This window comes from Lepidochelys kempii, chromosome 4, assembly GCF_965140285.1.
Source record: "Lepidochelys kempii isolate rLepKem1 chromosome 4, rLepKem1.hap1, whole genome shotgun sequence".
Taxonomy (NCBI): domain Eukaryota; kingdom Metazoa; phylum Chordata; order Testudines; family Cheloniidae; genus Lepidochelys; species Lepidochelys kempii.
The window spans coordinates 95,227,421-95,241,416 of NC_136383.1; the positions used below are offsets into that span (position 1 = coordinate 95,227,421).

Sequence of the window (13,996 nt, forward strand, 5' to 3'; positions counted from 1 at the left end):
TTGCCTGATACTTCATTCCTGATGCTCTCCTCACCTTATTGTTGGCCTCTGCTTTGTATTGTGTACCACCAGGTTTGCGGGGGGAAGGGGAGGGTTGTATACATTTAATATGGTTTCTTTAGTGGAAGCTCTGTTTTCTAAGCTGTAAATATAAAGAAAGGGCTATGGAACTAACTACCAGAAAAGATAAAAATGACCTCTAACCTCACTGCATTGAGAACTAAATGCAAAACTCGTCTTCGGCTTCGCTGTGCCTCAGTTAGTTCGCTAACTATGGTGTGCACACATGCACACGTACGCAAAACCCAGCTATAAATTAATCAAGTTATTTCTCTGAGAAGGAAGAAAGAGGGAGAAACTGTTACTATTTCTATCCTTAAATACTGGGGAGGCATTCACATACCAGTACTACAGTGATGATAGCTAGATTAGATAAACTGAAAAGGCTTTATAAATCTTTCCACAGAATGGTTTTATTGCCCTTTCCAACTTTGTTGCCTCGCTTTTCTGATATCCTCATCCTTAAAAATGATTTGTCTGAATGTATCTGTAATGTTTCATAAATATAGTAAAGAGAGAGGGAATATTCTTATCTAATCATTTCAACTTGATATGTAATTTTCTGATAGTACATTATCCTTCAGTGCTTTTAAAAAGTTCTGCAGGCAGGGCTTTTAATATTCTACTGAATTAAAAAGTGATATGGTAACAATCTTCAGGAATTTTGTTTCTTTAAACAAAACTCAAACAGCATCAGGAAAAATTCTGTTAAAGCTACATTTATGAGCTATCTTAATTTATTTTAGAAAGTCTTAATTTTGAGAATCAACATTTGCAGCATATCCATGCTACTTAGACAGCAATTGTTTTCCCCCTGGGACCTGTTAGTCATACAATTTACTAGACTTTCTAACTCTTACTTCGGATTATTTTTGAATTCCCCTGGGAGCCACTTTTGTGGAAGATTCCATTTGGTTTCACAAGGCCTAAAGAGGAAAAAAACTTGGCATTGACCACTAATCTCACACATTAGGAACAATTTGTGAACCACGAACAGAGGCAGCCAGAGTCCATCCCCAGAACAGGCTGCTCCTGTTAGTGCCATTGTCTGAAAAGGATTGGTTTGCCATTTCCCAGATGACCTGCCTATGTGTAGAGAGATGTGAAAAGTTAGAGACAAAAATGGTTTATACAGAGTGAGGGGGGAGCTTTCTTGTACAGAAAGGAAGGAAATACCTCTGTGGGATTTTATTTTTTCCCTCTTCATCCAAAAAATACAAAGAGGCCCTCTGTCTTTAATGCGAATGTCGGCTTTAAATCTTTTAGGTTTGGATTAACTCTGCAAAAGAAAAAAAAATCTGACAGGCTTTCAAATATGACGCAGAAAAACTTTTTTTCTCAATTCGTGTTGTTCATTTGTAAAGCTAAAGGCTGGGTGGACTGAATAGTAGGCGCCAGTTGTTGCTTCATTCATAGTTAGCATTACAATAGTCAGAATTAACATCCTAAGACCTACATTATCACTTTTGCTGTTTCACTAGGAAACATTTAATAGAGTGGCTAAAGCAAGTATAGTTCTTTGCTGTTACTAAATTAAACTAAAAATATTATTAAAATTAATAATATAAAGTGATTCAGATCAAATTGTGATTTTTCTCTGCCATTTTTTGTTTAGGAAAATGTTGGTCTATAAAACTGTTACTTAAACTTTAACGTAAACTTTCAAAGCTTTTACAAAATGTAGTTTTGATAGGCATTTCCTATTAGTATTGATTTTAAGAATTGAGCATGTCACCAAGCATGTCAAGGGTCATGTTTTGGTTATAATATCAAGTGACTTTTATGTGAATAAATTTTTCTCCATTTTGTTACAGATATCTAAAAATATCTTTTTGGCTGAAGTTGCGAATTGTAGTTATTTTAATCCAAGCATTATTATTCATAATTTATAAATTTGTTTATAGGAATTATTCTGGCTAAAAACTAAAGTGCTCAGGGCATCCTCAGTCACCTGTAATAGCTATTATACTTATAAAACATGGATGTAGATAAAAAAGGTACATTTGCAGTTTGCAGCTTGGCTAAAATTTTAAGTTTTCCAAGGAATACATGTATCTATCCACATGCACTCTGAAAATAAATAGGGCTATATTCACTACCTACATTATAATAAGACTTTGTGAAAACGACTTTCTCTTTCTAGACCGTAAGTAATGTACCACATACAGATCGGAAACAAATTTTAATGTATGTGTGCTAAAAAAAAAGAGTAATATTTAAGCTACTCATTCAAAGTGTCTGCATTTTTCCTTTAATTGGGGGTATTGCTAATATTAGTAAAATTTTGCAGTTGGTTTATTTCAATTAGGTGCTGCAAATTTAACCTTTAGAAGCAATTAGACTTCAAGAAATGAAATCAAAGAATTCAAATGCTGTTGTGTAGCAATGTTACTCTTAATCTCTGTGAAATCTAATTGCATTACAAAAGCATTTTTAATATTCTAATTACAAACAACTGACAATTTATTAATCATAGATCATTTTCTTTGCAATCATAATATCTCCAATGTAGATGCTTGGCATGTGTTACAAAGGCAAATTAAGATTATTTTAATGCCCTTTATACTAATTTTGCAGAAGAGTCGTGCTTATTTTGTCTTTGGTTGTAACAGGTGTGCAAAAACAAGTTAATTAACATGGACAGGAGAAATTCTGGTTTCCATTCTGACAGTAAAAAGTAAAGACTAAATTATACACCTAACTAAAAGCAAAAAGTGTGTTGGTAGTAAAGTATTTAAATTTTGCAGCAATGTGCTTTATTTTAAAAACAGCTTTTGTTTAGATGTTTTGTTAAAGGATTACAGGAAAACAGGTGAAGTATATATATTTTCTCATTATTTTTGCAGTTCTGAATTATAAACAGAACATTTAAACAGTAGTCAGTTTAGTCGTAGTAGTAATGGGTGCTCCTGGGAGATGTATGACAAGATAATTGTGAGGACGAATATCTTTTTTGGTATCCATTATCTCATATTAGGGTTGACAGCAAATAGGAGTGCCATTAGAACATGTTCTCAAAGATTTAGCATTATTTTAAATTGCTATATCTTATTTTAATAATATTCTTTATTAGTATTAGAAATGGGATGGTGTTAAGATGGGTTTTGGGGGGGGTTGTTTTTTTTTTTATTATTTTTAAAGAACTGAACAGTTTGAAATTTCCATGAAGCTTTTAACATGAGTAGCATTTACTTACATATTAAGTATTTGAGGGACTTTCACCCAGGATGAGTAAGGACAACTCCTGTGAGTAAGGTTTGCAGAATGAGGCCCAGTAATTTCTATATTGCATTAGAGAGCCCAGCAAAGTTTGGATGAATTTGATTTTGATACTTTGAGCCAAGAAAATGTTGAGATGTCTAAAGGTTTTGGTATTTTTTTTATAACGGTATCATTTTTGTGATTTATCTATCCAGGCAGTTATGTTGTTCAGCTCTGGAGTCTTTTGGATGGGTCTGTTATGTATTCCTGTGACAGCTTTGCTTTTTGACGTAATATACAAAGTGTAAGTATAGAACTGTTAAAACTTAGAGGGAAAATTATTGTCAAGTTTTAATTTTTCTAAGTATTGGCCAGTTTAAGAAAATATAAAGAGCTTCATTGATTCTTTCAAATTATGACTCACTTTGTTTGTAGTTTACAAATCTTGCCACAATGTACCACTACTTTATTTCTTTTTAAATATTTTTGTTAATCAGAACTTGTAATTGATAACTTATGTTGTTTGTGCTTAGCATAACAGCTGACAAAGTGTATTATTTAGTGTATTCTTTAAAATTTCTCCTTTCAAAATTTAAGTTGAAATCACTTGGCAAAAATTAATTTGTAAATTTCTATTATAGAGTCTTGAAAAAGACATATATTATGGTTTCAACAAGAGTAAATCTGATAAGCATTTCATATTGCAGAATCAAGAGATCTACTTTTAAGACACTGGTAGATGAAGTTCAGGAGTTGGAAGCAAAATCTCAAGATCCAGGAGCAGTTGTGCATGGCAAGAGGTACTGTAAAATACCTGTAGATTGATCTTTTAAAAATAATTTCTTGCTGTTGAATGTTCATAGTCACATTATACAAACTATCAAGAAATTAAGGCTCTGATCTTGCAGTAAGATGCAAGCAGACAGACACTTGCATCCACATGAATGGGGTTCTCTGCAGGTACAAGAATCCATCTGTGTGCATCTTTTTGAAAGTTCAGGGCCTAAGGAATTATTTACAAAACGTTTTCAACTGAGTTTGTTCATTTTTGGCTGAACTAAGTTCTGCCAAATTTGGCTAGTCATTGTGGATAAAACAAAATACTAACAGAACCTGGTTTTAAAATCCTGTTTTGCTGCTTTGGCAGTGTTCACAATTGAGACAAAACAAGTTAGAACTTGGTTCATTCACAGCTACATTTATAAACTTTGCCTAAGGACAACTGTTAAACTCAGTTAAAAGCCTTTCAGATTAAGGGCCTAAAGGAAAATAGCAAAATCTCTGCACAGTGTGCTGACATAAGGAAAACAAATTGATGTAACACCAATCTAAAGAACCTCTGCCTTACTTCATATATTAAATCAAGTAAAGGAAAATGCACTAGACAAACGTAAAACAGGTAAGAAATAAAACAAACTTAAATCTCCACAAAGTGCACTCCCCCGACTACTTGTACTCTTCCCAGTGCCAGGCATGTATGGTTGAAAAGGAAGAAGGAATATTATTTCAGGAGACTTGAAGAAATAAAAGCTTATTCAAAAGTTATAGAAGAATGGCAAAGAATTATACTGAAGAAGAGACAGAAAAGAACAGACCAGACCATTTTGCTGCAGTAGCAGAAAGAATGATGAAAGGAATACCTTTGCAAAGGCTCTGGGAGAGAGTAAATCAGTGTGCTTCTTTTGCTGCTGAATCTTGCAGCACTGTTCCCATATCTACTGTGTTCCCAGACTGCTGATTTCAGTTCAGTTGTCTGGGAAACAGACACCTCTCCATCACACTGAATCTCCTTCCAGGTCCCCAGTGCTTGTTATAGCTCAGGTGAACCTCACTGTGCTTCCAGAGACGAGCAATCATTTTGCCCTATGTGAGCATGTGGTTTATATCAACTAGTGTTTTTCTGGGAAGAGTTTCATTCCTTCTCTCCAGTCAACCATATCGTCCTCAAAGTACATCTCTTGTGTCCAAAGGTATTTTCTTCTTCAGCTTCTGTTATTAGGGTAATGTTTTTACAAACAGATACATTTTCTTTTATCACTGAAGATGATCATAAATCCATAAGAGTGCTCTGGAACCATCTCACAATCTAGTTCATCTGTGAGCTTGCATTAATCTTAAGAAGGCCTCCGGAGAACACGTCAGAAAATTGTTTCACTAGCTGCAAAGACATCCTCCATTGGCCCCATTCGTCCTCCAGACAAGTTGTTCAGTTCTTTGGTCTAGGGATTTTTTGTTTTAATTTGGTGCCTTAATCCTGGCTGATCTTTGTATTAATATTAGGGCTGTCGATCGATTAAAAAAATTAATCATGATTACTTATGCTATTAATAATAGAATACCATTTATTTAAATAGTTTTGGATATTTTCTACATTTTCAAATATATTGATTTCCGTTACAACACAGAATACAAAATGTACAGTGCTCACTTTATATTTATATTACAAATATTTGCACTGTAAAAAACAAGAGAAATAGTATTTTTAATTCATCTAATACACGTACTGTAGTGCAATCTCTTTATCATGAAAGTTGAACTTACAAATGTAGAATTATGTACAAAAAAATAACTGCATTCAAAAATAAAACAATGTAAAACTTTAGAGCCTACAAGTCCTCTCAGTTCTACTTCATCCAATCACTCAGACAAACAAGTTCGTTTACAATTTGCAAGAGATAATGCTGCTGTTTACAATGTCACAAAGTGGTGTGGATGGACGCATGTTCATTTTCCTCATCTGAATCAGATACCACCAGCAGAAGGTTGATTTACTTTTTTGGTGGTTTGGGTTCTGTAGTTTTGCATCAGAATGTTGCATTTTTAAGACGTCTGAAAACATGCTCCACACCTCAGACTTTGGAAGGCACTTCAGAGTCTTAAATCTTGGGTCGAGTGCTGTAGCTATCTTTAGAAATTTCACATTGGTATCTTCTTTGCATTTTGTCAGATTTGCAGTGAAAGTGTTTTTAAAACAAACAACATGTGCTAGGTCATCATCCAAGACTGCTGTAACATGAAATATATGGCAGAATGCAGGTAAAACAGAGCAGGAGACATACAGTTCTCCCCCAAAGAGTTCAGTCACAAATTTAATTACCTCATTATTTTTTTTTAACAAGTGTCATTGGCATGGAAGCATGTCCTTTGGAATGATGGCTGAAGCATGAAGAGGCATATGAATCTTTAGCGCATCTGGCACATAAATATCTTGTGACGCCAACTACAACAGTGCCATGCAAATGCCAGTTCTCACTTTCAGGTGACGTTGTAATTAAGACGTGTGCAGCATTATCTCCCACAGATGTAAATAAACTTGTCTCTCTCAGAGATTGGCTGAACAAGAAGTTGGACTGAGTGGACTTGTAGGCTCTAAAGTTTTACATTCAAATCATAGAACCATAGGACTGGAAGGGACCTCGAGAGGTCATCTAGTCCAGTCCCCTGCACTCGTGGCCAGACTGAGTATTATCTAGACCATTCCTGACAGGTGTTTGTCTAATCTGCCCTTAGAAATCTCCAATGATGGAGATTCCACAGCCTCACTAGACAGTTTATTCTAGTGCTTAACCATGTTGACAGGATGTTTTTTCTAATGTCCAATCTAAACCTCCCTTGCTGCAAATTAAGTGCATTGCTTCTTGTCCTGTCCTCAGAGGTTAAGAAGAACAATTCATCTCCTTCGTCGTAGTAACAACTCTTTATGTACTTGGTTTTTATGTTTTGTTTTTGAGTGCAGTTATGTAACAAAAGAACCTATATTTTTAAGTTTCACTTTCATGATAAAGAGTTTGCACTACAGTACTTGTATGAGGTGAATTGAAAAATACTGTTTATTTTGTTTATCATTATTACAGTGCAAATATTTGTAATAAAAAATATAAAGTGAGCATTGTACATTTTGTATTCTATGTTGTAATTGAAATCGATATATTTGAAAATATAGAAAAACATCCAAAAATATTTAATAAATTTCAATTGGTATTCTACTGTTTAATAGTGAAATTAATTACGATTGATTTTTTTTACTCATGGTTACTTTTTTGAGTTAATTGTATGAGTTAACTGTGATTAATCGACAGCCCTAATTAATATCTACTCACATTACATGGCAAAAATGTCATTCTCTGTAGAAGAAACTCTTTAGTTGAGAAAATGAAAGTCAGGAGTCTCTGATCTGGTGGACCAACCTGCTTATCTCTTCAAGGAGTTTCATTAACAATTTACACTGGAAAACTGTAATAACCAACAGTAAATCTCCTATGTTGTAGCAGCCTATATGCACCAGACATATGTGCAGAGCAAGTGGTTAAATAGTGAGCACACTTTTTAATATCAACAGACTGGAAATGAAAATCATCATTGTCATAAATATAAAGGAAAGGGTAAACCCCTTTAAAATCCCTCCTGGCCAGAGGAAAAATCCTCTCACCTGTAAAGGGTTAAGAAGCTGAAGGTAACCTCGCTGGCACCTAACCAAAATGACTATTCCTGTCTGTGTGTCTTTTTACAGAGGTGATTCCTTTACTTCTATTAAAAGTCTTCCTGTAAGAAAACTGAATGCTTTTTCATTGTTCTCAGATCCAAGGGTTTGGGTCTGTGGTCACCTATGCAAATTGGTGAGGATTTTTACCAAACCTTCCCCAGGAAGTGGCGTGCAAGGGTTGGGAGGATTTGGGGGGAAAAGACGTGTCCAAACTACGTTTCCCGGTAAACCCAGATAAAGTTTGGTGGTGGCAGTGGAAATCCAAGGGCAAAGGGTAAAATTAATTTGTACCTTGGGGAAGTTTTAACCTAAGCTGGTAAAACTAAGCTTAGGAGGTTTTCATGCAGACCCAATTTGCATAGGTGACCACAGACCCAAACCCTTGGATCTGAGAACAATGAAAAAGCATTCAGTTTTCTTACAGGAAGACTTTTAATAGAAGTAAAGGAATCACCTCTGTAAAATCAGGATAGTAGATACCTTACAGGGTAATTAGATTCAAAACATAGAGAATCCCTCTAGGCAAAACCTTAAGTTACAAAAAAGACACACAGACAGGAATAGTCATTCTATTCAGCACAGCTCTTTTCTCAGCCATTTAAAGAAACCATAATCTAACACATACCTAGCTAGATTACTTACTAAAAGTTCTAAGACTCCATTCCTGTTCTGTTCCCGGCAAAAGCATCATACAGACACACACAGACCCTTTGTTTTTCTCCCTCCTCCCAGCTTTTGAAAGTATCTTGTCTCCTCATTGGTCATTTTGGTCAGGTGCCAGCGAGGTTACCTTCAGCTTCTTAACCCTTTACAGGTGAGAGGATTTTTCCTCTGGCCAGGAGGGATTTTTAAAGGGGTTTACCCTTCCCTTTATGTTTATGACAATCATATTTCACTGAATTTGGTTCTAGTCCATTCAGAAAATACTGTAGTGATTGCAATAAGGGTCAAAAAATGTTGCCCTCCTTTGGTAAGCATTACCCATACTAAAATTGGCTAAAAGAATCTCCAAGCTGTCAGAGTAATTGTCATATCCAGGAAATTCAATGTTAATTGCCTCAGCCATTCCAGGGGGAATGTAGCCTCAATCAACAAAATATTTCACTAGATTTGAAGGATGTGGAGAACTCCAATAATAGACTTGTTTGCCATGAGCCACAATTGCAAAAGGCTTCTGTCCCACAAGGAGATATCGGGATCCACTAACAATAGAGATTGATACATTTTATGTTCCTTACAACCGTCTCTGTAATTTCCCTTCTTTTCCTTTCATTCCCATAGTAACATGAAAAGTGCAGAGAAGTGAAACCAACTCTGATACCCCAGTCTTGGTTGCCGAGAAGGGAAGATTACTTATGTATGATTCTGCTTCTCTGAAGATAACCTCTTACATGAGTCTCACTCTTGGGTTTCATATGTCCAGGCTTGCCAACTCATTTCTGTGGAAGCTTAAGTTACCCCAAAAGTTCTAATCCTGTGATGACTACTTACTTACAATTCTGCTGCTTTAAAAATAGCATCTCAGAGGATTTTTACTCTTGGAGTGTAACATATGGCATAAGGCTGACCACTTATTTCTGGCACATTTCTTGTATGTTCTTCAGCACTTTGTTCTGGCATTCTCTCATTTTTTCTAGTGGTGCTTTAGCATATCTTTGGTGTCTTAGTGCTCTACTTTAGTGCAATAGAAAAATGTGTTTGTTCACATGAAATTCTACATTAATTTTTACTGTTGCTGAATATGAAGCATTGCCTGGTCAGGAGAGAACTGTAAAGATGTGGAGGACATAACTGACAAATTCATTTCCTCTTGTCTGCAAAGTAACATAACAGAAACTAAAAATACCACCTCACAAATACAAACAGTTCAGGATTTGACCCTCCGTTTGAATTTCTATCATTTATTCTGAGTAGATGTTAACTATTTAAATTCCAAAAATGTTAATTATTTCACTGCTATTTGTTGACGTAGAAACCAGCTACCACATTTGTCCAGTCCAGATTGTAATACTTTTCTTGCCCTGACATTGCATGTATTCGAATAAATGTTTCATAGGAATAAGACTGCAAAGTTATAGAAATGGTATTTTTTCCTATTGAACATTCTTTTGAATACTCTGATAAGATCTTTGTCTTTAAAAATGAGGATTAAAATGCCATTTAGAATGGCATTATCTAAAATGTTTTATTTTTTGAGTGATCTTCATTGCATTTTACATTTTAATATTGTATGTTGTAAAAGAAAGGTCTATAAGAATGGAATAAATAATCTCTAGAGCTGTTCCTCATATTTTCAGTCACATCCTCACTCTTTTCTGTTTTGATTTGAACACACCTAAATGGAAATCCTCAAAGAAGTTGTAAAAATTTCTCACCAATTTTTACTGCCAGTGCTTATATGAAACAAAAAAGTTATTTATTTTTAAAAATAATTTTTGAATTGTACATATAATGCAGTTTAAAAGGTGGTCATAGCATGAAAATTAATTCTAAAAATGGCTTTCTAGAAATTTCATATTTTTTCTTCTCAGTGATTTCAGTATCAGATTTCTTAGGTGTGAAATCAAGAGATGTTTTTAGTTGTGATCAGTGCAAACTTAATATGAGTGTTCTTATTAAATCTTACATCCCTCTCAGTAATAAAGATTCCGCAATCTGAATTTTTCTGCCCAACTGTCAAATAAGATTTTATCTTGTACTTCAGTAAACAATACACTTAACACTAGTACAAATACATTTTCATCAGCAAAGTAAGAAAATAGATTTAGCAAGAAGGTGCCATTATTACACAGTCACTTTTCTAACTGAAAGAGAACTTGAATGTTTTAACATCACTGACCAGAGAAGCCTATGGGAGCCTATAGTATGTGACTGCCTCAATAAAACGGGTAGTTTGCACTGCAGGTGGCTTGATTTTGTTATCAGATCCATTGTAATTGATATGCCAAGAAGCCTCTTGTGCCTAAAAACTGAAATGACTAAAAGTAAGAGGATAAATGTTTTAAAAATAAACCATTATTTCAGACCTTCATTGCCAAAAAACCTTTCCCCACCTCACACCCAACTCTTAAAATGTGTACTATTTCAGTATTTAAAAAAAAATTTTTACATAAGTAAAAAATGTTACTGGCATTGAATTGGGCATATGTGAACAGTAACATGACTAGTTACCTTGACTTGTGCAGGTGTACTGAAATATTGGTATGTCACAAGTGCCTCTTCCAAATATAGTCACATTATCTTTTTATGTAAGCCACTTTTAAATATTTTTAAACTAGAAATGTAATAGGAATATATAAAGCAATAAGCATTTTAGATGGTTGCAAATTTTAATCTGTTCTTGCTCATCATAATTTACGTTATGCATTTAATTACTAGTTTATTTAAATCTTTAAACCATACAAGATAGAAGTTATTTAAGAATACACACACTTCATGTATTTGAATGGTGCTAATGTTCAGTCTGTGCCTCCTAGTGAACCTAATTAGCACAAATGCTGAGGTACTGTCACCTAGCACTGCTTATGTATCACACCTCACATTATATTACATTTGGCTCTGATAAATGTAGTTTATTTTCAGGACTCATTTTGAATGCCAAAAAGATAGTTACAAGTAAAGAGCATTATCCTACAATCTCTATTCAGGTGAATAGGAGTGCAGAACTGGGTCCCTCTGTATTTGAAAATACAGTATGGAGTGAAAGTAGAGTACATTTCTTATCTAAGATGTCTGTCTGTCTTCAATTACATTTTCAGTTCAGATATTGAGCCCTATATAGTTGAGTCTTCATTATACACAAACTACCAATAAGAAGTTGTTCCATAACTAGTATTCAAATATGAACTTAAAATGTGCATGTTTAAGGCCCAGTTCTCAAGAGCTTACATATGCAAAAATACCCATCTGATGGCTTATTCCAGGCCACAAGCAGGAGATAATCATGGTAGTTCTGTAGGCACCATTCTAATGACCCGGGTTAGAGAGCTGGATAGAATGTGGCACTGTGGATCTCATTAGAGCAGGGGTTGCCAGAACAAAAGGGAGCCTATCAGGGGAGGTATAGTTTGTCTTTAGTGTGGGCTCTGCATATACCTAGATGTCCCTTACCGCTAGCCCCTCAGAGGCTCTGAACATTGTTGAAAAATTGAGTACATTAAGCACTGCACAAGCATCCCCTCCTAAAATCAAACATATTCAGTGCCCATTTTCACATAAGGTTAGTGCTGTCCCCAACATTTTCAGTACCTACTTCTTCAAGATTCTTCCCAAGATCGTTCTGTGAGCAGAATAACCTCAGCCCAGAGTCTGGCTTTGCCAAGTTTTTTCTCCAGTTCTTCCCTCCAAATCTGTCTGAATTTGTATAGTTAATTTTATTGTGTATTTAGTATCTTATGGGTAACTTTTTACTTTGAGATATTTTTATTTTGAGTTGTTACAAGATCTGGGTTGGTGCCGACATCATGGTTGCCCCTGAAATAACTAAGGCTTTGTCAGTGTGAGAAAATTGCACTAATTTTAACTAAATTGGTTTAGAATCCAACTTAATTAAATTGGTGCATCCCCTTTGCTAACTAACATCTGTATCTCAAGCACTAGGGAGCAGCTTGTTCTCAGGACAACAGATGTTCGCTCATGTAAAAGTTTATGTTGGATTTTATCTTCCTCCAGTTATCATCAGTCAAGCAGGTCTTCAAGACATCTTTTAAGAAGGACATTAAAAATTGGATATAGTTGAGAGAAGAGACCTGAGAATAATTAAAGGATTGGAACACATTCCTTATAGTGAAAGACACAATGAGCTCAATCTGTTTGTCTTATTAAAGATTATGTTAAGGGTGATTTGTTTACTCTGTAAGAACGAGATCTTCAAAGATGATCATTGGAAGTTAGGAACCTAAATACCTTTGAGGGTCTGGGCCTAAACACCTACATTGGGAACAGAAATTTTCTTAATAAAGGGATCTTCAATCCTGCAGACAAAGGTATAACAAGATCTTATGGCCAGAAGTTGAAGCTAGACAAACTCACACTAGAAATAAGGCACACATTTTTAATAGTGATTAACCATTTAATGGTAATTAACCATTGGAACAACTTGCCGAAGGTTGTGGTGGATGCTCCATCACAGAAAATGTTTTATCTAAAAGATGTGCTCTAGTTAAATCACAACTGTTGGACTTGAATCAGGAATTAATTCAAGGAAAACTTATGGCCTGTGTTATGCAGGAGGTCAGACTAGATGATCATCATGGTCCCTTCTGTCCTTAAAAATGGATGAAAACTCTTCACAGTACATCCTAACTTAGCTTACTAGGGTTCCCAAGATTGCCATAAACACAATTATAACTGAAACAGTTTCTTCACAGCTCTAAGGCTTCAGCAAGTAGCATGAGTTCAAACTGTTCTATTTTGAATTTTATCTGGGCACCCTGGGTCATGTCGATAAAGCAGCTCATACACAGAAGACAAAACATTCAGCACTGTTGTGTCTGACACTGAGGCTCAGTTCAGGGCATAGTTCCTGTGGTTTGCCTGAAAAGCCTGTGTAATACCATTCCCAGTCCTCATCTACATTCCGTCCCAACTCCTGCAGTAAATCTTCTTAAAATTATCAGAAAGTATATTTATCATGTTTCAAGCTCTCTATGCTATGGCCAGTTCACTTATTTTCTAGTCACTAAATTAGGGTCTTATCTATGGGAAACTATAAGAATTTGGGAAGAAAGATACATTGTAAGGAGACAGCCTGTTTGTTTCCTGAAAACATCAAACCTTGTAACATTTGACCAGTGCCTGTGTATCCAATTGGTTAAAACTGCCATTCATACCCCGCCCCACAAACCCTTTTTTTTCTACTTGTGCTCAGGTGAAGAGCTGTCTGGATCATATTCCAGTATATTTTGCAGTAGTAGCACAAATAGTAATGAGGTGTCACTCTAAGTTGCAGAGTTTGGGGAGGGAGAAGAATGGACAGTATATAACTGGATGACACACAGAAGCCCTGCTTTAAACTCCCAGCAATGTGTATGTTACCAGAAATCTGCATGTACACCTACAATTTAGTTCTAGCTTAATTTTCAACCTGCCTAGGTGTGCACATAAATCTTTGAAAACCCTTTGTGCACAAAAGACCATGCACCTACTACTTGCATTGTAAATACATGCAAATATCTGCGAAAATGTGTCCCTTGCTATTTACTTAGCATCTCTGAAAACAACTTGATAAAGTGCAGTACTCATTTATAGCAA

The 13,996-nt window shown here is 35.3% G+C and overlaps 1 protein-coding gene across 6 annotated transcripts in view; it reads left to right on the forward strand.

The window, feature by feature from the left end:
• The window catches only part of ATP8A1 (ATPase phospholipid transporting 8A1), a 241,890-nt gene that overhangs the window by 218,956 nt on the left and 8,938 nt on the right, over window positions 1-13,996 (forward strand). For all 6 annotated transcript variants that reach the window (XM_073342153.2, XM_073342148.2, XM_073342147.2 and 3 more), the window contains 2 exons: window positions 3,477-3,565; window positions 3,969-4,061. In XM_073342153.2, the coding sequence (XP_073198254.1) occupies window positions 3,477-3,565; window positions 3,969-4,061 (182 nt within the window). The remainder of the gene's footprint in view (window positions 1-3,476; window positions 3,566-3,968; window positions 4,062-13,996) is intronic.